Genomic DNA, 27,593 nt, shown 5'->3' on the forward strand with positions numbered 1-27,593 from the left:
CTATTTCTCTCTCTCTCTCTCAAAAATAAATAAATATTTTTTAAAAACTAATATAGGGGCGCCTGGGTGGCTTAGTAGGTTAGGCGTCCGACTTTCGCTTAGGTCATGATCTCACAGTTTGTGGGTTCGCGCCCCGCGTCAGGCTCTGTGCTGACTGCCAACTCAGAGCCTGGAGCCTATTTCAGAGTCTGTGTCTCCCTCTCTCTCTGGCCCTCCACTGCTCACGCTGTCTCTCTCTCTCTCCTAGAAATAAAAACAAAAACAAAAACAAAACAAAAAAACTAATATAATATTCTGGGAGGACATCAAGGCAATCTTAAGGTAGCTTCAAAAGGACTGAACTTGTCATAAAATATCCTTATTTAATATTTGAGTGCTTTAATCTATTTCTCATTATTTGCTTCTATAGAAATACAATGTATGTGTTTATATAATGTGGTTGAGAAATTACTTTCACAGAATTATTAAAGAAAACTGAAGATTTCCTCATTAAATTATTGAAATTTATATATTGAATCAAGTGTTTATATATTACATATTCTTACCAGTAGTTAAAAAATGTACTAATCATAATAACTCATAGTATTTAGTTATTACTATCCTTGGTAATGAAGGCTCAGCAATATCGGCAGTAGTGATTATAACATGATGTAACAGATGAAGCCCTCAGTGCTGGGAAATAGGGATCCTCTTGTCTTTTCACTGTATTTTTCCCAAAACTGTGTTTATGGATGTGTATTGATATGCATCATGACTGTGAATGTTTAACTCTAGTGATTCCTCAGAATCCTTCTTTACCTTTGGCTGTCATTATCTGTGTAGTGGCTTCTAGAAATAACTTCTACTTACTTCCTTAACTAAACCATCTTCTGTTCAATTCTACTGCATCCGTGTTTGATATAATCTAGGAAAAGTATTCAGCAAATATACATTGGATAGCTGGCTACATATGGTATAGTTTTATAGGCAGTGTATAAATAGCAATGAATATGGCTCTCTCTACCCTCATGGAGTGTGCAGTCTGGTGATAGAGACAGACAATAAACAGAGAATTTAAGTGGCACTCTGCAAAAAGCAATGAGGGGGAAGTCTTTCCTAAGCGAACACGGATCAGTGGCTGCTTTCTCCCTGGGGATGTTTGCTGACTCTGAGGAAGAAGTGAGAGAAGGATCAGGCTTGGCATAAGCAGAGGGAGTCCACCGGGATAAGGAGAACGCAGAGGAGTCTGTCATGGCCCTGTGGACTAGAGTCACAGATTGTCTTCCGTAGGGTCCCAGACACAGAACTAGTTCTTCCCACACAATTCCTCCCCTACAGGACTTCTGCTGAGTGTACTGCGGCACAAGAAGCTAGGGATAGGTTGCAAGGCCAGGGGAGATCATTACAGTTTTGTGGTGCTTAGATCCCAAAGTCCTGTTAGCATGGGGTTATGAGCAATACGTACAAGATCTATCTCCTGGCAAGACACCTACACTAAGAGGTCTAAAGGGAAATTAAAGCTCAAACCCAGCACAACTTCTAACTGGATCAGCTAGCTCCGTATTCCAACTGCCTGATAGAAGAAAGAGTGTATCATTTTGGAGGAAAATAATATATTCAATTGACCCTTGAATAATGCAGGTGTTGGGGCAACAACCCCCCACATGGCCAAAAATCCACATATAACTTTTGATTCCCTCAAAACTTAGTTACTAATAGCTTTCTGATTACCAGAAGCTGTACCAGTAACATAGTCAATTAACCCATATTCTGTTTATGCATTGTACTGTTAAAATAAGCTAGAGAACAGAAAATGCTATTAAGAAACTCATAAGGAAGAGAAAATACAGTTACAGTACTGTACTGTATTTATTGAAAAATATCTGTGTAAAAGTGGACCTGTGCAATCCAAACTTGTGTTGTTCAAGGGTCAACTGTACTTCAGTCTCTATGTCAGGCATATGGCAAAATACGAGTCACGATGAAGAGGCGTAAACACATTAGCCATAATTAGAGAAAAACAGTTGCAGAAACAGACCTATAAATGACCCAGATGTTGGAGCTTGCAATTGAGGATTTTCAAATAACTTTCATAAATATGTTAACAGTATTAGAGAAAAAGATTGAAAAACATAAAAAGATGGAGAATTTGAACAGAGAATGGAATCTCTAAAAAATAACTCCAATGTACATTCCACAGACATATATCTGAAATAATTCACTGCACAGGATTTACAGTGTACTAGATAAGTCCAAAGAAATGATCGATGAACTCACATATGTCAATATAAATTACTTAACATGAAGTACAGACAGAAAATCAACAAACGATACAGAACAGACTGTGAGAGTCAGGTTTAAAATTGTTTAAAATACACTTAAATCTGGGTCCCAGAAAGAAAGGAGCGAGAAAATATGGCAGAAGAAATATTTGGAGAGATAACAGCACAGAATTTTTGCAAACTGATGACAAATATCAACCTATAAATATGAGAAGGCTAGAGAATTCTAAACAAGATAAACATACCAAAAAAAACCCAGATAGCAATACAAACTGGAGTCAATTACGGAAAATTAAGATAAACAGAAAATCTTAAAAGCAGTGGAAAAGGAAATAAAAAAGAGAAAGAAGACATTATATTTAGAGAAACAATAATCAGAAAAACAGCTGATTTCTTAAAAGAAACAATGGATTGTAGAAAATAATGAAATGACACGTTAAAGAGGCATCTTCAAAAGGATAACATCTTACAAGTGCAATCTTAAAATGCTGAAGAAAAAAAAGGCAAGTCAAAATTTTACCCTTTTAAAACAAGGGTGAATTATAGACATCTCAAGAAAAAACAAAAGCTGAAAGAAGCTGTTGCTAACAGATGCACACTGTAAGATAGAAGCACAGATAAGTAGCAAGAAATGAAGAATAATAGAAAAAGATAAATATGCAGGTGGAGGTAAATGATTATTTTAAAAGTTTTTAAAATACCATTAGCTTTAAATAAACACAACCACAATGTATTATGCAGTTATAATATATATATAGAAATAGATTATGTGACAGTAATAGTACAAAAGGCAGGCATTAAATAGAAATTTACTTTTGTAAGGTTTTTAACTATTTGTGAAAATACAAATTCAGGCAAACTATAACAAACTGAGGATACAATGTGTAATCTCTAGAGCAGTGCTGCTGAATAGAAATACAGTGTGAACCACATATATAATTTTAAATTTTCTAATGGCTACAGTTTAAAAAAAGTCAAATGAAGCAAATGAATTTAATTATAATAATATATTTAATTTCACTCTATATATCTAAAATGTTTTTAACATGTAACTAATATAAGAATTATTAATGAGATGTTGCATATGCTTCTTTCATACTGATCCTAGAAACCCAGTATATATTTTATATTTAATGCATATCTCAATTTGGACTAACCACATTTCAAGTGCTAACAGTACCAAAGGCTACTATATTAGATGGTAAGGTTCTAGCATGACGACAACAAAAAAAATACAAAAAGCTACATAATGTGAAATAGAGGGATTTTTCAAACATTGTTTACTTCAAGAGTATGTTTAGTAGTAGTGATTTAATAAACAAGGAACATAAGAACAGAATTGTAAGAAATACCACACTAGGTTAGAATCCTTGTTCCTAACAGCATTCTGTTTTACAGTAGTTCTAAGAAAATATACGACAAAGACAAAGCTCTTGTCCCTAACATTCGCTTCTCAATGTTAAAAGATATTTATTCAAACATTTCTAATTTTCTTAAAAATACTTATGGATCTATTTTACAGGGCTTTGTCATCTATTTAATATACATATTTCTTGAATGTCTTTAATCATATAGCATATGAGTCTTAATATTCAGTTTAACACTGGGCTTCCTTGATTTGCTTCAAAAACTTGTTTTTAAAGCTTTAATAGATTCTCCCTAGAAATTATTTCTTCAGAAATAAGAATTTCTGGGCCACCTGGGTGGCTCAGTCAGTTAAGCGTCCAACTCTTCATTTTGGTTCAGGTCATGATCTCATGGCTTGTGAGACTGAGCCCTGCTATCAGCACAGAACCTTCTTGGGATATTCTCCCCCCCTTTACCCCCCAAATAAATAAAGAAAAACATTAAAAAAAAGAAATAAGAGTTCCTGAGATTTGGTAAATAAGTTCACAGTTTTATACATATAGCTTAACACAGAACCTGGCACAGAAAAGACATTCAATAAACACTTACTGAATGAAATCAATCAGTAAGTATATTTATTGGTAGATTTTATTGGTTTGGATAACATTCATATGTTAAGATAGAAGAGTCTTATTTTCAGCCCTTCTTTATCCTCTTAATTGCTCTTTTTTTCCGATGGTATCCAGTTTCATTGCCTCTTACTTGCTATCTCCTTTAAGTTACACGTTAGAGACAATTAGGCCATTTTTCCTATATTCAACAAATGCCAGGGCACCTAAGAGAAATCACACTGACTTCCCTTATGTATGTTACAATATTTACCTATTTGTTGTTCATCCTATTCTTTATTGCATAGCTTACTGGTTTATCTAGCTAGAAATCTGGCTCCAGCTAAATACTATGGAACTCTTCTTAATAGGAGTTACATATTTTAAGAAGTAATTCTACAGTTCATTCTTAAGGTCCTCCAGAACTTTTTGGTTGATTTCTTTTTCCATGATTGTAATATAATTTAGGAGTTTCTCAAGCAAGTCAAAAACAAAGAATTATTTCACATCTAGAAAAAAATGACATGCCTGCGTCAAAAGGCAAATAGTGTTAAAACGTCCACTTATGAAAAATTGAAGCAAAGAATTTAGTTTCACTGTCTTGTTTCAATGATCACAAGACATAGAACTGATTATAAATGTCATTACCTACTACAGTTACGAATCACGTGTTCTTTGACTGCTCCCCTCATTCCAAAGGAATATTTACATATGAAAAAGCTGATTCTTCATAAAAGTTAAAATAAAGACTGATATAACAGATTACCTCCTTTCTGAATTTCACTCCATCGAAACTGATGGCGTCGCACAACAGAGAAAACAGAATCATATCCTTCTTCTCGAATCATTTCTGCAACTTTTTGAAGGTCAGTAGGATGTAAACATGGGGAAGTTGCTTGAATATTTCCCACAATGTCAACCTCTTAGAAAGACAAAACAAATGAAAAGAACATCAAAGTTCTTTGCAAAGAATAAGGTCTTAAATTCAAATGTGCAAACAAGTCTTATGAAACAATTAGCAAGTTAGAAATTATATAACATCTTGAATAAATGATCAAATTCATACCATTATGATAATTAAGAAATTCTACGATGGCATCTAGTGAGGTAGAACTGTCTTTTGAAACTTCAGAACTTCTTCGATGAACCTGGGCACCAAATTGTTTGGCCACGTTCTCAATTTCATCATGGTCTGTTGAAACCCACACACTGTACGGATATTAAAAATAAGTATAAAAAGCCAAATCATTAAAATAAACCACTAAAGATAAAAAGGAGCTCTGCAACCCCAAAACACACCTTACGTTATGTGAGAATAGTTTTTATGCCATCAAAAAATAATTGCAGACCTAAAGTAATATAAAATTTAAGGAATTATAAAGTATTTTGTTTATGAACTTTATTTTAAATGTCTGAATAAAAATGTAGTACCTAGTTTTAAACTAGAGAAGGTGAACGTAGGAAAGAAGATGGTAAAGACAGTAAAAGCGAACAGTAAAAGCAAAAGAAATATAATTTATCTCACTAATGGAAATATTTATATTTACATATAGAAGTATTTATATTTGAATTATGCATATCATTTAAATAAATGTTATTTACGTAGTCCTAGATTTAGTTTTATAAAATTGGAAGAAAATTATACTTGGTATTTTTAAGGCTACTGGTATGTTAGGTAAAACAGTGGTAGTAGAGTTCAAATCAAAAGGAAATATATAAGATCCTCCTCCTTATTCCTCACGCAGGTCCAAATCATTGGGTGAAGGATTTTAATATACTTGCTAAGAAAAGAAATGGGTTTGGCTTAGCCAGACATTGAATCTGAAAGAATTTCAGGCTTAGAAGCAACTAAATGTCCAAGTCTAGACTCAAAATAATCAGGCAATTCAACTCTCTTGTTTTGCCAATTAACAATGGGTATACAATAAATATAGGGACACACAATCTGCAGAGTTATAGCCATCGACAACAATTATAGACATGGAACACGACTTGATGGACTCTGGGAAGTTTAACTTAACTGCTCCTTAGCCACATCTCACAGGGCTCACTGTTTAAACTATATACAATGATGACTAGGAGTAAAACGCTACTTTGGCCAAACGTGCTAGTCTCTATTGAAGTTAAGTTTCCTAGACCTTTACAAATTGCCTTTGCTAGAAACAAAAGATGTGAATATCATCTCACCACAATGTTTTTAATAGTGACCTTATATAAAGACAGTTTAATGGGGGCGCCTGGGTGGCTCAGTGGGTTGTGTCCAACTTAGTTAGGCTCAGGTCCACAATCTCATGGTTAGTGAGTTTGGGCTCTCTGCTGTCAGCACAGAGCTTGCTTCGGATCCTCTGTCCACCCACCCTCTCTCTGCCCTTCCCCTGTTCTTTCTCTCTCAAAAATAAATAAACATTAAAACAAAACATATATAACTTAATGACTTACAGTCTTTGGCATATGCATTTATTTTTCTTTTATCGTCTCATTTAACATCTACTGGGGGTAAGGGCAACTGCGTGTTTCAAATGTCTGTGCTCAGTTGTCAAGAGTGAAAAGAAAGTGAGAGACTAAACAAAAATTTCTAACTCCTCCAGATTTCACTTATTAATATTAGCTATTCCCTTTAATATTTGCAGAAGAGGGATTTAAACCTAGAGATAAAGTCAATTATCTGCCCACCCCCCAAATTTTAAAGCCTAGTAAACAAGATGAGCCACTGGCTAGGGGTCAGATATCTCACATTTACTGATGTCACTCTGTGGAAGGCAGAGCACAGAAGCCCGCATTTCCCCCCATTTTGAAATTTGAAATATTTGGAGGCAGATTTTTTACTGGAGAAATGTCAGTTAAAAGTATATAACAAAATACCAAAGAAAACCTAGTTTTTTAAAGAAAATTTTGTCATGTTTTTATTTGTTTCTGAAAGAGAGAGACAATGTGAGCAGGGGAGGGTCAGAGAGAGAGGGAGACACAGAATCTGAAACAGGCTCCAGGCTCTGAGCTAGCTGTCAGCACAGAGCCCGACACGGGGCTCGAACCCACGAACCGCGAGATCATGACCTGAGCTGAAGTTGGACACTTAACTGACTGAGCCACCCAGGTGCCCCGAAAACTTAGTTTTAAAATAGAGAAGGTGAAGGTAAGATGGTACAGTAAAAAGTGAACAGTAAAAGCAAAATAAATCTAATTTACGTCACTAATTGAAATAGATTACTAAAATTGTTTACTTTATTATCCTGGTTTTCTGTAATGAAAATTCAACACTACAGAATCCAATGATATTTTTGAAACACTTAAAAGATAAATAAAAAAATGATAGAGGTTTTGGAAGCGGTTTGCTTTTCTTTTCTTCCTTTTATCATTCATTCATTTCTTCATTCATGAAATGTTTACTGCATGTCTATTATGCTTCAGGTCCTATTTTGGACACTGGAGAGATACAGCCCATTTTCCTAAGAAACTTTCAGTTCTCAATGTATCAGTAGAGACAGAGGCCAACACAGTACTACAATTCCCTTTAAACCATCAGGGAAAAAGAAGTAAGAAAGCAATGACCAACCTCTCTACAATACTTTATTTTTACAGTGCCTGCTACATAACATTCTCAATCTGTGTTTGTTAATAAATGAAACAATAAATGGTGAACAGCACGAGATCTGAAGGAATGGGTTCAAATTCCTGGCTCCACCACATGGTAGCTATATAACCTTGGGTAAACCCCATAATCTCCCTGAATTTTCACTAAATTGCAGCTGATATTAAAAAAAAAAAAATACAGGTGATAATAATAATTACCTCATGTGGTTGTTATGACAAATACAAACCACAACACAATAAATATTTAATAAATGTTAGGTATTCAATATAATAAAATAGGAATGGTAATAAAGGAACATCAACATGGTCTCATTTTTTTTCATGTTTATTTATTTTGAGAGAGAGCATGAGTGGGGGAGGGGGAGGGGGGTCAGTGTGGAGCATGGATGTTTAACCAACTGAGCCACCCAGGCACCCCTACATGGTCTCATTTAATCCTCACCCTGACTTTGATGGAAAGGGAAACTGAAGTTCTACCTTCACAACGTCAAAGGTACAAATGTCCAACTTTATGTATGAAAATAGCATCCCATATGTAGACTTAAAATACAATGATCATCATCTATTAAAGGGACTATGTAAGTAGATAATTTTCCTTTGGTTTAGGAGAATCAGAAGAGGGAGAACAAAAAAAGAAACAATGAGCAAATGAATAAAGAGGCCTAATAAAATTTAAAACCAAGTGTAGAGTAAATGTCAAAGCCTAATGCTAATGTCTTTAGCCTCAAATGAAGTCATATTATAACATCTAACAGGATGAGCAGGAATATCAACCTTAAAGCCTATGTTCATTATTTCAAGTCATAAACTGCCATCTTATGGACAACACAGCACAGGCCTGTCATTAATCATAAATCCACACCCTAGAAATGAAACTTCATGTTTGTTTTTTTCACAAGTATGTTAGGTAACATTTACAAAATCAATTTATTCTGAGGTTTAGTAACACAGCATTGGACCACTGTTGAAAATCAAGTCTTACAAACTCACCTCAAACAATAACCTTTTACTAACTGAAAAAAATTATCTCCGCATTTTCCTCAACTGCTAAATATCCAAATTTGTATGCAAAGTTAGTAACTTGGAAAGTACTGTTAGCTTTGACTCTGCGCAGGCCAGAAAAATCTACCACAATTAACACATCATGGTTTTGAACAAAATAATCTCCAAAGCATCTTCTAGCCCTGAAAAATACAATCAGGCGGCTACAATTTTCCTCAATTCCTTCCTAGGGTAAATATTTGTGAAAGAAAGTAGGTCAGGGGCAGCAAGGCTGCTCCAAATTTGGGATTGGGACTATAGCTTCAGAATAAATCAACTAAATCCAAAGTAACACATTTTAATTGAGGTTCTAATACATTAAGCATACCAAGATAATAAGATACCTGGCTCACAGCCTGCCTATTTTTGTAAATAAACTTTTAGTGGAATACAGCTATGTTCATTCACTTATGTAATTTATGGCTACGTTCACAATATACAATAGCAGAACTGAGCAAGAGACCATTTAGTCTGCAAAGTCTAAATGTTGCAATTAGTGCAACAGTACATGCACTAAAAGAAGGTATGAACCATGCTGCTAGGTACAGAAAACAAAGGCACAGTTACTTTTCATTGAGGGGATCTGCAAAAAACTTCACTAAGGAAGTAGTAGTCCATTTTATTACCTGTTTAAACTTTCCAGATCCCTAGAAAGGATGCCATAGCAGACAGCTATGTGCACTAAACAGTAAAATCACATTATTATATAGTATTGTAAGTTTGAGAAGGTGGAGTCAGACAGGTTATGCTCAATTTGCTGGTTAAGGAAAATACTGGTTTTATGTCTTCTAATTACTATTACTAGTATAGTAACAGATACCATAGGTGGCTGGAAGTATAAAATACCATTCTTATTGTCTAGATGCTTATACTCTAGTCTAGATGTATTAAATAAAACTGGTACAGAAAAAGTTCTCAGGAATCATTTATTCTTTCATGGAATTTTGTACAAATGCATTTTAATAAATGGAAACAGGAAAATCACTGCTTAATACATATATTTCCAATTATTTCATAGCAAAATCCCCTATGTCTGCTATCATGGCAATTTGTTGAGTTGACTCCCACCATCTATTCCCCTCCGGGGATCATATTCCACTTTCTCTCTGTTGATGAAACTGTCACCCAGGCCTTTAGGGAGAGCTCCGTCACCAGCTCCAAGTGAAGAGGCCGCGAAACTGTACCAATACAAGCACTGCTTTAGCCACAGCGACTGGCTCAAGGATGACCCAAAGAGACTTTAAAGCTGCAAAGAGGGCAGCTCTTTTTGGCTAGACTGAAACCTGGAAGGATATGAACAGTAAAATAAGGGCATAAACAAAGCTGGACACGAAAGCAGAAAAGAACAGGTTTAATTTGTTAACTATGGTGTAAACTAACTCAAATTCCCCCAAAACAAAGGCTGGAGACTTCTTAAAGGCAGGAGACTGTGTTAAGATAAAGGTANTTGTTAACTGGTGCTTATCCAGATCAGAATCACACTTCTCTAACTTCGGGATGGGTGGCAAGGTGCAAGTTGAAGCAAGGTGCCCATCGAATTTAGGCTCTTCATTTTCCCAAAGGGATTGGGAAGGAGTGAGAGTCATCTACTAGGATGTTTGCATTTCAAAGAGACAGCTCTCAGGTCCTTGAGGAAAGAGTTTTGGATGGTAGATCTACATTCTGAAGGATGGAGATGGGGTTTGTAACTGAAAACTTTCTAACATAATTGTCCCGAGAGGGGATTCAGAGGCTCTCTGCTTATCACCAGGTTGTCCCTGAAACTAACGGTAAATTCTCCTGGCAGCACTAAGCTTTCTCAGCCATCTAAAGGGGGGCTGGGATCATCCTAGGAACATGGACTTAAGTTGCTAGAAACCATCGCTGTTTTGTGGTACTCAGCACAGCCACCTGACACCATAAAGGGAGAGCCTATCCAGAAGAACCAAAAACTGGAAGATTCTGGTGACGGAAGGCACCGGCACCATTCCCTTACCTTGCTTGATTTTTCTTGAAACTACTTATCACCACTCAATGTAGTATTTACTGTTTGTATATTGCCTGTTTCTCATTATAACGTAAGCTCCCTAAGACTAGGGACTGAACCTACTGCTACTGTTACAACCCAGGTTAAGAACACAGAACAGTGCCTGTCACTATACGCAGTCAATAAATATTTGCTGAATGAATAAATCTCATTGTACCCAAAACAGGCTTTTTACCTTTTGTTAAGCCAGGTTGAAAGGAGTTGCCTGACATGCAACCTAAGAGCTGTAAATGAGTTTTGTTCTTAATCTTCTGTGAATGTGATTTTCATCTCCACTTCACAAAAATGGCATATCACTGTTGCCTGGATGCATCTTCTCTGGGTCCTCTTATACCACACACCCCCCACCCCACCTCCTGCCAGTGTGCACTCTTTGTAAGCATGAAAAAATGTCCAAAGTCTGGAATCTTCCCAATGACAAGAGCCATATCACTTCGTCTTGGTGTTTCCTGGGATGTCTATGATAGAAATTAGGGCTCAGTAAATGTTTACTGAATTGAACCAAATCTCCAAGTCTTTCCCTATCTCTGCTTTGCACACTTCCTACTACTTTACAACATTAGTGTTATCTTCTGGGTGCCTGCCCCTATTTACTTTGCTCCACCCAGGGCTTCGTTTGGATTAAAACATTAAGAAAATCCGTAAATTTATACTTCGGGAGTATCTTTTTTAAAACAAGACTCGTTTAATGAAAATCATTTACCTATGTACTAATGTGAGCAATTCATATGCTCCAACAACAATCATCTCTTTAAAAACCAAAACCCAAGCATCAAAAAGTTAAAATAATTTACTTCCCACGGTAACAAACTGAAGCACAATTAGCGTAAAGTTACTATGTGTAAACTCATTCCTGGCACAGAATTCTATTTCCTTTTATGAATGACATCAGCTTGTAACTCCTGACCAAAATGGCATATGGCAATGGCTCTCAATGATGAACAATTAAAACTGTCTTCAGGTCAGACAAGATTCCAAAGATACGATAACACCATTTAGAAGCATATCATAAAACAGCCTCCTGCACGTTTTCTCACCATCTCTTGCCTATGTACAAATGTAGGTAGCTTTTTAGATTGTGCTGACTCACAGGCACATAGCTTGGAGTATTTTTCAGAGGTCAGAAAGGGATCTCCAAGCTGAGCTTGAAACTAGAAAGCCTTGACACCTCACTCCATTCATGAACCTGACGCCTCCCGAATCGATCGGCACCAAGTGGTTATCAGAGGCTGAGCAACAGGGAAACCCCAAGGGCCTCTGTCTACAAGAGTTCACATATTACCCCGACGTTTCACAGGGGTGGCCTCCTTTACCCTGTGAGGTCAACCTGGGCGGCGGAGACCGTTGAAAAGGGGAAATCACCCCTTTTACGGAAGGCATTCTCAAGGGCAGGGACAAGAACTGTCCCAGGTCAAGACTATTAGCAGCTACGGAACAAGGAAGAAGCTGGAGCACTTCCTCCCTGGGCTCTCAACCGGGGCCCGGACACCCCAGATCTTGCACACCCCTTCGAACGGCAACTGCCCTGGGAGCCCCAGCCGTGCCGGCGGCCCGGCTCCCGGTCCCGACCCCCGCCCAAGCCGCGCCGCCCACTCTCGCACATGCGCACCTCTGGAAGACCCCCGAGTCCAGGGCCGCACGCAGGACCCAGCCAATAAGCGGGACCCCCGCCAGGTGCTTAATGTTCTTCAGGGGAATGCCCTTGCTGCCGCCCCTGGCCAGAATTAGGGCCGCCAGGTGCGGGGGCTTCTCCACACCTCGACCCTGGCCTCCGCGGGAGTTGCGCTGCAGCTTCGGCGGCCGGCCCCGGGACGGCCGCCCCCGCGGGTTGGAGACGGAGGTGGCGGCCCCCTTCTCCACCGAGTCCATCTTCCTCCCACGCCTTCTCCCCAGCTTCTCCACATCCGGGAGCTCTTCTCTCGCCACCTCAGCTCGGCGCCGCCCGATCTCCCCGCCCGGCAGCTCGCGGGGGTGGCTGTTTTTGGCCCCGCCTCCGCCACGGGCCGCCCCTCGCGAGGCANCACGAACCCACCCCAAGTGGTGAGAGTTGAGAGATGACCGGAAGGAAGTGCAGCTTCTGGGGGGAGGGGGTTGATACTATACGGAGGTGTCTAAAATAGGCGACATAAAGTATAGATTTTTTGCTAAAGAACTTTCCCATGTAAGAATTGTAATGGAGGTTTTCCACTGCACATTAAGATGCACCCTGACACAAATCAATCTTGTACTTAAAAATTACGTTTTAAACGTATATCTTTCTGCTATGTTCCTGACTCTTGATTTCCAAGAGGTCATTCCATTCGAATGTCCTACAGGCACATTAAATTCAACATTTAAAAAACTCAATTTTCCATATGGGTTCAAACTGCTCCTACCTCTGCATTTTCTATCAGCATCACCAAACATCTAGCATCAAAAGCTTGGAAATAAACTTTGACTATTCCCATACAGTGTAGTAATAACCTATTCTTGGTTTTTATGGTTGTTATTTTTTTTTTTGTCTGCTAAACATCTTTTCTTTTCAGATATTGTTACCTGCATTACCTGGTTGAGCCTTTGCTCACATCCTCTGCATTGCAACGGTGGGTGGGTGTGTGACCTAAGCTGGTCGATCTAGTATCTCATCTTCCTGACCTTAGCTGCTGTCTTGGGGCCAGCATGTGACCAAGCAGAGCCCATTAGAACCCTTCCCAGAGACTCGAGAAGAAAGGACTTTTGTTGAGTTTTTGGTACTCAAACACTCAAACAGTGTTTGGAGAACACTGTAAATCTGACTCTTTAAGGCAGGATGAGGGAGGGGGATGGGGAGGTTGCTGCTCTGAAATGGGCTGGGAGACAGATGTTCACACAGAAGAAAGCAGGGTCAAGACATGAGAGAGAAAGAGCCCCAATGGTATCATTTAAACCTCTTGATCCACCAAGAGGTTCAAAGGAATGTATACACATGCACGCACAATCTTTTTTTTCTTTTTTATAGATTTTTGGGAAAGTGTTTCTGACCTAACACACATTTTGTTTCTCACCACTTTCACAAGCCTGTGTCTAGAAATACAGAGTTTCTTTGTCTTGTTGAGACTAACACATCCAGAAGGAATGGGAAGTGCTGTTTCTTATCAAGATAAGGATAAAAAGGCCTTTGTGCTTCTCAGGTCTTGGCTCTTTTCGGAAAGGCTCTAAGTGTTTTAGGTCTTAGGAAACTACCTCTCTTTGCCTGAGAAGTGGCTGATGGAGTAACCCTTCCGGGGACAGGTTCTGGGAGAAGGTGCTGCACTGGCAGATACGGAGAAGAATGGCTATAAACATATCAGTGCATGCCTGGAGAGGGGAGATATGCTCCAAGAACCAGCCCAGAACTCTAGGCCAAATGGTCAATTTGCCCCCACATACTGGCTTTTTGAATAGAACTCTTGCAGTTATTGTGCTTCAGAGACACCAACACTGATTTTTTTTTTTTTTGTAACTGTGTAAGGAGGACACTGCTTCTTACACACCACACTCTTTCTCCTCTTTACCTCATTAACAACCTTAGTGCCCACTAGCAATACAGCTGACATTCTCCCCAGTAATTCCCTAGAGTCCCATAAACCCTTCTGGGCCTCCAACACCTCAGTAGTTTGACTGCTATGGCACATTGGTGTCCTCCAAGCTGGGTACTCGGCAAGTCCACTGATGTTACTTATCAAAGGCACTATAGTGATTCGCATAAATACTATGAGATGGTGGGTTACTCCAGAAGAAGGACTGTTCCTTCTTTGTAACCGCATCTAGAACACAGTGTGAATCAGGGTATGTGTTCAGCAAATGTCAGTGAACTACATTTCCTATTACTTTCCCAGTCTCTGCCCACACATTCTTTTGTTTATAGTTGCAATCTTATGATAATAAAGCTTTTTGTATACTTTATATTGTTACAGTACAATTTTGGTTAGAAATGGCTGATTTCATCTTGAGAGAGCGAGCAAGACAGTGAGAGCATGGTAGTAAAAGTGGAAAATAATTCCTCTAGTTCCATGCATGGTGCATGGAAGTTTGATAAATATTTTTTCAGGGGCACCTGCGTGGTTTAGTTAGTTGAGCATCCCATTCTTGAATTTGGCTCAGGTCATGGTTCAAGCTCTTCTTGAAATTCTCTCCCTGCTCCTCCCCCACTTACATGCACTCTCTCTCTCACACAAAAATAAATATTTTTAAAATATATATTTTTTTCAGCAAAATTAGAGAATGATTATTTAATGTATTTTTATTTGGCCTAATCAGTAGGCATAAAGTTTTAGTTAAGCAAGATGAATAAACTCAAGAGATCTGCTGTATAGCATTATTGACATTTAGTCAACAATAATGTATCATACACTTAGAACTTTAAGACAATAGATCTCATGTTAAGTGTTTTTCCCATAATAAGGTAACTTTTTTTAAGAGAAAAGGGAAAATAAAATATTTTGCCGGGGGAGGGGGGGAATGTTAGCTTGCTTTTGGATTAATTTGGAGGAATAAAAATAAACCACCTTCAAAGCAAATATTCAGATTCATCCTTCCTTTAGAAACGAGTGTGAAGTGTTGCTGCCAAATAATAATTCATTCATATTTATAGTGAAAGAACATATTTTTATATTAACTCTTTTTTTATGGTTCTGTATATGAACATATTTGATGCATAGGGGAGTCCTTTTGTTCATAACTTGTTCAAATGCATTGCATTCCATAAGCTGGGTGTTGTGCTGGACTTTAGGAATACCAAAGCAAGATGACCAAGACTCAGAGCTTAGAATTCTGATGGGAAGGCAGGCAAACTCCGTAGAGTGTGGTTTGTGTAGTGACAGAAGTGCATGTGCTGAGGTAGGCCAAGAAGTATTTAGGTGAGAATGAGACTTTTTTTGGCTAAGATAACTCTTGACATACTATTAAAGCAGAAAAAGATTCTATGCTGAGGGAACAGCATTGCAGGAGGCACAGAGGAATGAAAGAGCATTATAAATGGGGAAACCTGAAGTAGGTCACTATAAATGGAACAATGATACTTGCTGGTTAGTGGCAAAACATTCAGGGTGCCTGGGTGTCTCAGTCAGTTAAGCACCTGACTCTTGGTTTTGGCTCAAGTCATGATCTCATAGTTCATGAGTTTGAGTCCCGCATTGGGCTTTGTGCTGATGGTGCAGAACCTGCTTGGGATCCTCTCTTTGCCTCTTTCCTACTCTTTCTTTCTCTCTCAAAAACAAAAACCAAAATGTGCAAATAGAAATGAACACATGGACCCAATTACAGCACATCAAAGTATTATGGGCCAAGCTTTGTTAAGGAAGTGATAGAGAGCAGGGATGTGAAATAATTGACTTCATTCATTCTTTCAACAAATCATTATCGCATGACTGCTCTATGTCAGGTAAGTTTCTGGGCACTTGAAATATACATTGAGAATGATGTAAAGGGATTAATATCTGAGTATATCTTAAAAGCATAACTAATATAATTTGCTGAGAAACAGAAGGATGTTTGGCCTGACCGTTAGCAGAAGGAAGCTGTTATTACTGTGATGGAATAGACTATAACAGGACCAATTTAGGAAACAAAATAAGGAATTCTGTTTTGTGCATGTCATTATGAAACACATATTAGACATCCAAGAGTATAAAAGTGGGCTATTGAATATATGGCCTGGGGTTCACAAGAGAGGTCTAGGAGAAAAGTGTGACTTTGGAGTTATCAGCATACAGATATTCAAACCCATAAAACTAGATGAGATGTAGCAGGTGATAGTAGATAGGAAAGATAAGAAACTAGAAGAGATCAGCTAAAATGAAAAGTTGAGAGAAAAGAAGTCCAAAGACTGATCCTGAGGGACTCCTACCATGAAGAAGTTCAGGAAATGAAAAGGAGGCATCAAAAGAGACAGAATGGCCCGCATTTAGAAGCGTAACCAGTGTGGTAGCCTGCATCTAAATGAGCAAAATTGTCGGAGGAGGAAAAAGTGATCCATTATATCAAATCCCATGATGGTCACCATAATATTCAGCAATGTGGAGTCATTAGTCATTTTAAGGAAAGCAGATCCACTGGCTCAGTGATGGCAAACCCCTGGCCAGAGTGGATGAAAGAGGAAATGGAAGGAGATAAGGCCGAGATTGTGAGTACAGGAACTAAAGAATTTTGGGGTAAGGACAAAAGAGGAAAAGGGCAGTAGTGGAAGGGTTAAATGGAGTCAAAAGAGGCTTTTATTTCTTAAGAGGTGGCAATCTTTGCATGGTGACAAGAGGAATTGGAAAAGGAAAAAATATTGATGCAGAAGAAAAAGAGAAGAATTGCTGCCTGTCCTTTTATAGACCACAGGAGATGGGATCTGACTCTAGGTGGCAGGACTGGCTTTGGCCAAAAGAAGAGAAGATGAGGGGCTCCTGGATGGCTCAGTTGGTTAAGCATTCAACTTCAGCTCAGGTCATGATCTCATGTATCACGAGTTCAAGCCCTGCATCAGGCTCTGAGCTCTGTGTGTCAGCTTGGAACCTGGAGCCCGCTTCAGATTCTGTGTGTGTGTGTGTCTCTCTGTACCCCTTACCTGCTCATTCTCTGTCTGTCTGTCTCTCTCAAAAATAAATAAGCATTAAACATTTTTTAAAGAAAACAGAGAAGATGAACTTTATGGGCACATGTTCTGGTGTGTGGGTTAATGTGGTACCAAAACCAGACAAGAGATCATAGGAAAACTACAGACCGACATCCCATATAAATATAGACTAAAGTCTTAGAAAAAAAACAAAACAAAAAAAACTAGTGTATTAGTTTTCTATGGCTGCCCTAATAAATTACCACTAGTGTGGTGGCTGAAAACAACAGAAATTTATTCTCCCACAGTATGAGAGGCCAGAGGTCTGAAATCAGTATCTCTGGGCTAAAATCATGGCGTCAGCAGGACAGGGCTCTCCCTGGAGGCTCTAGGGGAGAAACCGTTCCTCGCTTTTTCTAGTTTCTGAAGGCCCCTTGAATTCTTTGGCTTGTGGCTGCATCAGTCCAAACTCTGCCTCTATGGCTCTATTGTCTTCTCTTCTCCTGTTTGTAATCTCACTGCCGCTTTCTTATTAGAACACTTATGACTGAATTTGGAGACCACTCAGATAATGCTTGATAATCTTCTCAAGTCTTTAATTTAATCACACCTGGAAAGTCTTTGCCCTGAAAGGTAATATTTCTATGGGGCTATCAGAGAATGCAAGGTCTTCATTCCAGACTCATTCTTCCCTTCTGTTGAATTTTGTTTCAGAGGCCTGACTATCCCCTTTGTTAGTCACCTCTCAGTCCGCCAGGCATCTGTATGTAAGTGAACCCCCACCACAGGCACTAGTTGAATTCTTTTACCAGATGCTTCCTTCTGCCTCTGTGTAGGTTAGATTAACTTGAATAAAAATTGTGGAAGGGATAGCATGCAGGATACCTAATCTGTACCGCGGCGCCATCTAACAGCCATGTATAAATTTCAGTTCTGGCCTAAGTGGGACCATTTTTTTAAATGCTAGAATTAAGCGAGATATCATAAAAGTGCCTACTCCAGAATCTAGCACATAATAAAAGATTGGTGAATGGCAAGATTCATCATAATTTTTTAATCTTATTTAATCCCACCAGCGAGTGGAGAAAAATGAAGTCATACCAACATCTGAATCTAGCAATCAGCCAGTCTCCCGAGATGAAAGAATCCCAGTCCTGTACGAATTCCCCTTTCTGTTTGTATTTCCTTGAGTTCTAAGGAATGTCTTATATATGCTCATGAAAATGAAATTCCTGGCTGTCATTTACAGTTGCAATTGCTAGAGATCTACACCCCCTGGAGACTTTTTTATTATCAGAGCAAAGGCAACGCTTTGTAACTAGAGTTTTAATGTATAGATTTTTACAGAGTTATAAGTACTATATGTATATTTTTACATTCTGTTTATATATATTACATTACAAACTCTTTTTTTAAATGTTTTTTTATTTATTTCTGAGAGAGAGAGAGAGAGACAGCGTGAGCAGGGGAGGGTCAGAGAGAGAAGGAAATACAGAATATGAAGCAGGCTCCAGACTCTGAGCTGGCTGTCAGAACCCACCAACTGTGAAATCATGCCATGAGCGAAGTCGGACAGTCAGACGCTTAACCGACTGAGCCACTCAGGTGCCCCCATTACAAACTCTTAAAACTTCTTGTTAAACATTGTTTAAAATCACTTTAAGTTGACAGAATGTAATTTATTTCACAATTCCTTATTGCTGAACATTTTTATATAAGGTAATAATCCCTAATAACTGCATATAAATTTGTAATTAGGTGATAGTTCCTGGAACAGATTTCTAGAAATGAAATTACTTGATCAAAATGTACTATCTTCCTTTGAATCCAAATTAAATTTCAGTGCTGTCTGGGTATGCTGGCAACTATTACTAGTTATGTTTATGTTACCCTGAAATATAGCAACCTAAAACTACAAATGCTTATATCTCACAGTTTCCGAGGGCCAAACAGCTGGGTTCTGTCTCAGTTTCTCACGAAGTTTCACTCAGGATCTCAGATGGAGCCACAGTCATCTCAGGGCTTGATAAGAGCTAGATAATCCAATTCCAAGATGGTTCACCCACATGACTGTTGGCAAGCCTCAGTTTCTTGTGGGCTATTGGACCAAGGGCCTCAGGTCTTTGCTGACAATTGGCCAGAGGCCTCTCTCAGTTCCTTGCCACATGCATCTCTCCTTAGAGCAGCTCACAATATGGCAGCTATTTTCCCCAGAGCAAGTGATTCAAGAGAGTGAGAAACAGAGCAACCAAGGTGGAAACCATAGTGTCTTTTAAAGGCCTGCCTAGTCTTTGAAGTTGCACACTGACACTGTTGTTCCATTCTATTTGTTAAAAGTGAGTCATTAAGTCCAGCCCACACTCAAAGGCAGGGAAATTGGGCTCTACTTTTTGGGGTGACGAATTAAAGAATTTGTAGGCATATTTTTTGAACCACCATAACCTAGGAGTTGAGCCTTCCTTTCTTCTTCTCATTCTTCCTTCTTCCTCTCCTTCCTTTCCTCCTTTTTTACTTGGTGAAGAAAGGAGGAAGTCCATCTTGACCTCAGATTAAAAACTTCTAAATAAGCGGGGCGCCTGGGTGGCTTAGTCGGTTAAGCGTCCGACTTTTGCTTAGGTCATGATCTCTCGGTTCATGGGTTTGAGCCCCGCATCGGGCTCTGTGCTGACTGCCAGCTCAGAGCCTGGAGCCTGTTTCAGTCTGTGACTCCTTCTCTCTCTGACCCTCCCCTGCTCACACTGTCTCTCTCTCTCTCTCTCCTAGAAATAAATAAAACATTAAAAAAAAAACCTTAAAAAACAACTTCTAAATAAGCAAAAAATTGGTAGGATTTTCTTAAGCCCATAATGTTTGGTCCCCAAATCATAGGTATCTCCCCAGATAGTGTGATGACAGTGCCTGAAGGGGAGAAATTCCAACCATGGCCAGACCTTATTGTTGGCACATAACTCAAGATGCACCTCTCTTGAGCAGAGATAATAAACAGTGTGAAAGAATCCTGAATAAGAGGGCTTCCTCACAGCAAACACAATTGCTAATGGTTTGGTGTTTATGGCCTTATAAGTATTAAGATTTGAAATGGCATTTGATACGTAGGATGAACATATCCATTTTTGAATTCATATCAGAATAAATGATTAAAAACACACACATGGATTTGTTAATGCTAGAGAAATTACTCCAAAAAGCAGAGTGGAAAGGAACTGCAGAATATATACTTGAAAACTTGTGTTTCAAACGAGAGAAAGGTTAATCTGCAGGGAAATGCCGCTGTGGAAACTTGGATTCTTTGTAATATTTGAAGGACTCACTGGACCTTTATCTGCCTCTCCCTGCCAAATTCTTACTGATAATGATTTAGGAGGAGAAAGAAAGGGAGGTGTCTTAGAATGCTGAGCTCAGAGCCAGGAGTGACTTTAGCTACTTCAGTCTTAGAACTCTGTGGGAAGAACTGATAGGGTGTGGCCTGGAGGTAGTACAGCTGCTTGTGGTATTAAAAACAAAGTACCAGATCCTTACAGGCACACACAACCAATGTTCTGTGACTGGCATAGGATGGGGGTGGGGTGGGGAGGAAGCAGGTAAACTGTAACTGACAGGAGTGCCATCCTCTGTTACAGAGAAAGTCAGGGCTGGGGTCCCTGGGTGGTTCAGTTTGTTAAGCATCTGGCTCTTGATTTCAGTTCAGGACATGATCTCAATGTTTGTGAGTTTGAGCCCCGTGTTGGGCTCTCCACTGATAGCGTGGACCCTTCTTAGGATTATCTCTCTCGCCTTCTCCCTATGCCCATGCTCGCTCGCTCTGGCTCTCTCTCTCTCTTTCTCTCTCTCTCTGTCTTAAAAATAAACAAATAAACATAAAAATTAAAAAAAAAAGGTGTCAGGGTGGGTCAGGAAGCAATCAGGATTTAGTGCTCCATAAAGCTATGGAACTGGCCCCCTCAAAGACTAGATTTAAGTCCTACAAAGTAAGAGAAGTTTCAGCCTAATATTGAAAGGAAAATCTTCTGAAACAATACCCTGCAATGTGGTGAATTAAAAATGGCCACCAATTTGATAATGTTACTGGAAACGGCCATTTTCTATACGAATGTATTCTTTTTTTTTTTAATTTTTTTTTAAATGTTTTATTTATTTCTAGGAGAGAGACAGCATGAGCAGGGGAGGGTCAGAGAGAGAGGGAGTCACAGACTCTGAAACAGGCTCCAGGCTCTGAGTTGGCAGTCAGCACAGAGCCCGACGCGGGGCTCGAACCCACGAACCGTGAGATCATGACCTAAGCGAAAGTCGGACGCTCAACCAACTAAGCCACCCAGGCGCCCCTATAGGAATGTATTCTTAATCATAGTTAACATTTATTGAGAACTTGTGCATCATGCAAACTGCTGAGCCTTTATATGCATTGTTTTATTTTATCCTTACAACTCTCCTTGACCACTTAACACCACCTCTGATGGAAGGTAATAAAACCAAGCCTTACATAAGTCTCCAAGTAACTTTAATTCCTATTCAAAGTCTCACAGCTGGCAAGTGTGCAAGGGGAGATCTGAATGCAGTCGCAAACCCTCCAAACTGGATTCAAACTCCCATGCTATGGGGTCCAGTCTGGAATGACTTTTTTTTTTTTTTAATGATTTAGTAGTTAAAGCCTACCTTGCTGGGGAAAGGAAAGAACAGAGAGAACACCCAGACTCAGAATAGACAGGAGCTAGCAACAAATGTGTCTATAGCATGGTCACTTCTCTTGTATAGAGGGTTTCTTGGGCAAAATGGTGAAAAGCAATGGAAACCATAAGAACTTAGTTGTGAGGTAGTGCTTATAACATCTGATGTCCTCAAAAACTATTTCCTGAAAGGGGGCCAATGAAGAATTCCACGATGTACTGCATACTTGCTGTAAAGTCACTAAGTCTGGGATAGGGTAAGGAGGAGGTATTCCAAAAGAAGCCACCCAGCAAGTAGAGACACAAGAATTTCACCCTGATCAGAGAATATGAAAAGTGTGGATCATCTGACCAGATTATTGTCCATGGATATTGCCTTGAGCAGAAGATAGCTGCTAACCACAGGTCACATAGGCCCAAATCAATAGGGTCCAGGCTGTAGGTTCAGCTCCATTCCTGCAGGAGCCCATGATAAGGAAAAAGGAGGCCATGGACAAAGATGAGTAATCTACAGGAGATGTCACAAAGTTGCCCAGTGTCCTGGTCACATGCACTGCTTCTGTTCTGCATGGGCATGGGACTGATAGCTCATTCCCTTTAAGCACGTAGGAGTCTATGACCCTGGGAGGAAGCCAGAAATACCAGAATGTCCCAGTTAACACATTGCCCATTTTTCCAACTACCACAATGTGATGTGTGGCTGGGGTCCAGAAGATCTTAATATGAAATCGAAATATACTCCAGAGAACACAGTGTCTTTGTTGTATGCTCAGTGGTCTATATGTTTAGATCTTCCCTTTATCACTTATTAGACTGGCCTTGAGAAATTACTTCTCCTCTATGATTCTAAATTTTCTCATCCATATGATAGGCTTGATAATAATAATCACCACATCATAAGATTATTTTGAAGACTAAGTCACAACGTATAAAAAACATTTAGCACAGTGAAGAACATATAGTAAAAGTCCATTATGTGGGGTTATAGAAATATTTATGTATTAGAGATAAAAATGTTAGTTCATGAGCTGGCACAATGCTTCATATTTTATAAGAAGACTATTGATCATTTTTTTAATGCACAATGCCTCAAGAGGCTCATTGAGCAGACAAGATAAAATTTTGGGTAGAAAAGGTAAATAGTATGACCTGGATTAACTGCAGTTAGAGCATATTTAAGATGCTTGCTGTGCTATTTGTGCTGTTCTGTAAATACCTTCTGTGCCTTCCTGTCTTCAGTTAGAGTCGGCCACCCATACAGCCTCTGTGAGTTGGGAGAGTGTACTCGTCAGGGCCATGTCTGGCATGTGGGAAAGAGTGTAAAGTGGATAGGATGCACAAGATGAGATGTGTAGAGTGGGACTGCAAAAGCAGGAAATCAGAACTAGTGATGAGCAGGAGAAATGCAAGCCTCCCAGGAGTCCTTGGAGACACTTGGAAGGAAAATGAATATCCAACTGTATGTGCAATGGGAGTTTGAGCAAATTTTTAGTTAAATCTTGAAGTACAAGTAACCACAGCGGGTTCAAGGACTCTGGATCAGTTCTAGCAGTTTTTTGGTAGAATCTTTTGGGTTTTCCATATAGAGAATCATGTCATTTGTTAAGAAGGAATGTTTGACCTCCTTCTGGCTGATTTGGATGCCTTTTATTTCTTTGTGTTGTCTGATTGACGAGTATCGACTTCCAACACTATGTTGGATAACAATGGTGAGAGTGGACATCCTTGTCATGTTTCTGACCTTAGGGGGAAAGCTCTCAGTTTTCCCACTGAGAATGATATTAGCGGTGGGTCTTTCATATATGGCTTTTATAATCTTGAGGTATGATCCTTCTATCCCTACTTTCTTGAGGGTTTTTATTAAGAAAGGATGTTGTATTTTGTCAAATTGAGAGGATCTTGTGGTTCTTCTTCTTCTTCTTTTTTTTTTTTTGTTAATGTGACGTATCACATTGATTGATTTGGAGATATTAAACCAGTCCTGCATCCCAGGTATAAACCCCACTTGATCATGGTGAATAATATTTTTAATGTATTGTTGGATCTACTTGGCTAGTATCTTGCTGAGAATTTTTTCCATCCATGTTCATTAGGGAAATCGGACTGTAATTCTCCAAAACCTTGTCTGGTTTTGGAATCAAGGTAATGCTGGCCTCATAGAATGAGTTTGGAAGTTTTCCTACCATTTCTATTTTTTGGAACAGATTCAAAAGAATAGATGTTAACTCTCTTTTAAATGTTTGGTAGAATTTCCTTGGAAAGCCATCTGACCCTGGACTCTTGTTTTTTGGGAGATTTTTGATTACTAATTCAATTTCTTTACTGTCTATGGATCTGTTCAAATGTTCAATTTCTCCTGTTTTAGTTTTGGTAGTTTATGTTTGTGTCCATTTCTTCTAGATTGCCCATTTTATTGGTGTATAATTTGCTCATAACATTTTCTTATTATTGTTTGTATTTCTGCAGTGTTGTTGTGATCACTCCTTTTTCATTCTTGATTTTATTTATTTGAGTCCTTTTTCTTTTTGTTCAATCTGGCTATGGGTTTATGAATTTTGTTAATTCTTTCAAAGAACCAGCTCCTGGGTTCATTGATCTGTTCTACTGTTTTTTTTTTTTCAATATCATTGATTTCTCCTCTAATCTTTATTATTTCCTGTCTTCTGCNGATCACTCCTTTTTCATTCTTGATTTTATTTATTTGGGTCCTTTTTCTTTTTGTTCAATCTGGCTATGGGTTTATGAATTTTGTTAATTCTTTCAAAGAACCAGCTCCTGGGTTCATTGATCTGTTCTACTGTTTTTTTTTTTTCAATATCATTGATTTCTCCTCTAATCTTTATTATTTCCTGTCTTCTGCTGGTTTGGGGCTTTAGCTGCTGTTCTTTTTCCAGATTTTTAAGGTGTAAGCTTAGGTTGTGTGCCTGAGACCTTTCTCCTTCTTTCGGAAGGCCTGGATTGCTATATACTTCCTTTTTATGACCGTCTTTGCTGAATCCCAGAGCTTTTGGGCTGTCCTGTTATCATTTTCATTGGCTTCCATGTACTTTTTAATTTCCTCTTTAATCTTGGTTAACCCATACATTCTTTAGTAGGATGTTCTTTAATCTCCAAGTACTCGGGGTCTTTCCAAATGTTTTCTTGTGGTTCAAATTTCACAGCATTGTGGTCTGAAAATTGCACAGTCTGATCTTGATCATTTTGTCTTTGTTAGGGGCGGACTTGTGTCCCAGCATGTGAACTATTCTGGAGAATGTTCCATTTGCACTTGACAAGAATGTGTATTCTGCTATCTTAGGATGAAATGTTCTGAATATATCGGTTAAGTCCATTCAGTTCAGTGTGTTATTCAAAGCCATTGTTTCCTTGTTGATTTTCTGCTTCGATGATCTGCTGTAAGTGGGATATTGAAGTCCTCTTCTATCATGGTATTATTATCAATTAGTTTCTTTATGTTTGTAATTAATTGATTTATATAGTTGGGTATTTCCACATTGGGGGCAGAAATGTTTACAATTGTTACATCTTCTTGGTGGATAGACCCCTTAATTATGATAAAATGCCCTTCTTCATCTCTACTTACAGTCTTTATTTTAAAATCTAGTTTGTCTGATATAAGTATGGCTACTCCAGCTTTCTTTTGGTGACCATTAGCATGATAGACAGTTCTCCTTACTTTCAATCTGAAGGTGTCTTTAAGTCTAAAAAAGGTCTCTGGTAAAATGCATATAGATGGATCTTGCTTTCCTTTCCATTTCTATTATGATACCCTATATCTTTTGATTGGAGCATTTCGTCCATTGGCATTTAGAGCGAGTACTGAATGGGGTGCCGGGGTGGCTCACTTGGTTGGGCATCCGACTTTGGCTCAGGCCATGATCTCATGGTTCATGGGTTCGAACCCCGTGTTGGGCTCTGTGCTGACAGCCAGCTGTGTGACAGACAGCTGTCTGGAGCCTGTTTCAGATTCTGTGTCCCCCTCTCTCTCTGACCCTCCCTAGCTCATGCTCTCTCTCTCTCAGAAATAAATAAAACATTTAAAAAATTTATAGAGTACTGAAAGATATGAATTTATTGCCACTGTGTTGCCTGTACAGTAGGAATTTTGGGTGATGTTCTCTTGTCCTTTCTAGTTTTTGTTGCTTTTGGTCTTTTTTATTTTGTTTCATCTTTTCTCTCCTCAGAGGGTCCCCCTTAAAATTTCTTACAGGGCTGGTTTAGTGGTCATGAACTCCTTCAGTTTTTATTTGTCTGGGAAACTCTTTATCTTTCCTTCTATTTCAAATGACAGGCTTGCTGGATAAAGAATTGTTGGATGTGTATGTTTCCAATTCAGCACATTGAATATATCCTGCCATTCATTTCTAGCCTGCAAGTTCCTGTGAATATGTCTGCTGTGAACCTGATCTGTCTTCCCTTATAAGTTAAGGACATTTCTTCCTTGCTGCTTTCATAATTCTTTCCTTGTCTGTGTATTTTGTGAATTTGACTATGATAGGCTTTGGAGATGGTCAATTTTTGTTGAATCTAAGGAGCGTTCTCCATGCTTCTTGGATTTTGATGTCTGTGTCTTTCTACAGATTAGGAAAGTTCTCCAATATAATTTGTTCACATAAACCTTCTAACACTTTATCTCTTTCTTCATCTTCTAAGATTCCTCTAATTAGGATGTTATTCCTTTTTAATACATCACTGAGTTCTTTAATTCTTATATCATGCTCTTTTGCCTTCATTTTCCTCTTTTATTCTGCCTCATTATTCTCCATAATTTTGTCTTCTAAATCGCTGATTTGCTGCTCTATTTCATCCATCCTTGCTGCCATGACATCCATCTGAGATTGCAACTCAGTTATAGCATTTTTAATTTTCTGCTTAGTAGATTTTACTTTTTTTATCTCTGCAGAAAGAAATTTTATGCTTTTTTCCCAACCCCGGCTAGTATTCTTATTATTGTAGTTCTAAATTCTAGCTCAAACATCTTACTTATATCTGTTTTGATTAAGCCCCTGGCTATCATTTTTTCCTGTTTTTTTTGGGGGGGGGTTGAATTCCTTCTTTTTGTCATTTTGGAGGAAGAGAAAGAATTAATAAAATAAAAAATTAAAATTAAAAACTTAAAAATGACACAAAAAATTAAATATAGGAAACTAGATCTGAGGTGTATTTTGGTCTGGTTGTTAGAGAATCTTGATAGAATACAAAAAAAAAGGAAAGAAAAGGAAAAAAGTAAGAAAAAGTTTAGGTGAAGAACGTGAAATAGAATGAAAAATTTTACAAAAAAATAAATATAGCAGAAAGAAAAAAAATNTTTTGAGAGAACGCAAGTGGAGGAGGGGTAGACAGTGGGAGACAGAGGATCTGAAGTGAGCTTTGTGCTGACCTTCTGACAGCAGCAAGCCTAACATAGGGCTCCAACTCACAAACCGCAAGACCATTACCTCAAAGTGGGAAGTTCAACCGACTGAGCCACCCAGTTGACCTGATGCACCTTACTTTCATCTTCTACGTCTTCAAATG

General features: G+C 38.7%; 1 protein-coding gene across 1 annotated transcript in view; it reads right to left on the reverse strand.

The window, feature by feature from the left end:
• CMAS (cytidine monophosphate N-acetylneuraminic acid synthetase) overlaps positions 1 to 12,833 on the reverse strand; it is a 24,907-nt gene extending 12,074 nt beyond the window's left edge. Inside the window, exons 1-3 of the mRNA XM_077774515.1 lie at positions 12,484 to 12,833; positions 5,283 to 5,425; positions 4,983 to 5,138 (exon numbers count right to left, since the gene is read on the reverse strand). Of these exons, the coding sequence (XP_077630641.1) occupies positions 4,983 to 5,138; positions 5,283 to 5,425; positions 12,484 to 12,743 (559 nt within the window). The 5' untranslated portion in view covers positions 12,744 to 12,833. The remainder of the gene's footprint in view (positions 1 to 4,982; positions 5,139 to 5,282; positions 5,426 to 12,483) is intronic.
• Positions 12,834 to 27,593: the final 14,760 nt, after the last annotated feature.

Source organism: Crocuta crocuta, unplaced genomic scaffold (assembly GCF_008692635.1).
Source record: "Crocuta crocuta isolate KB4526 unplaced genomic scaffold, BGI_CrCroc_1.0 scaffold176, whole genome shotgun sequence".
Classification (NCBI taxonomy): Eukaryota; Metazoa; Chordata; class Mammalia; order Carnivora; family Hyaenidae; genus Crocuta; species Crocuta crocuta.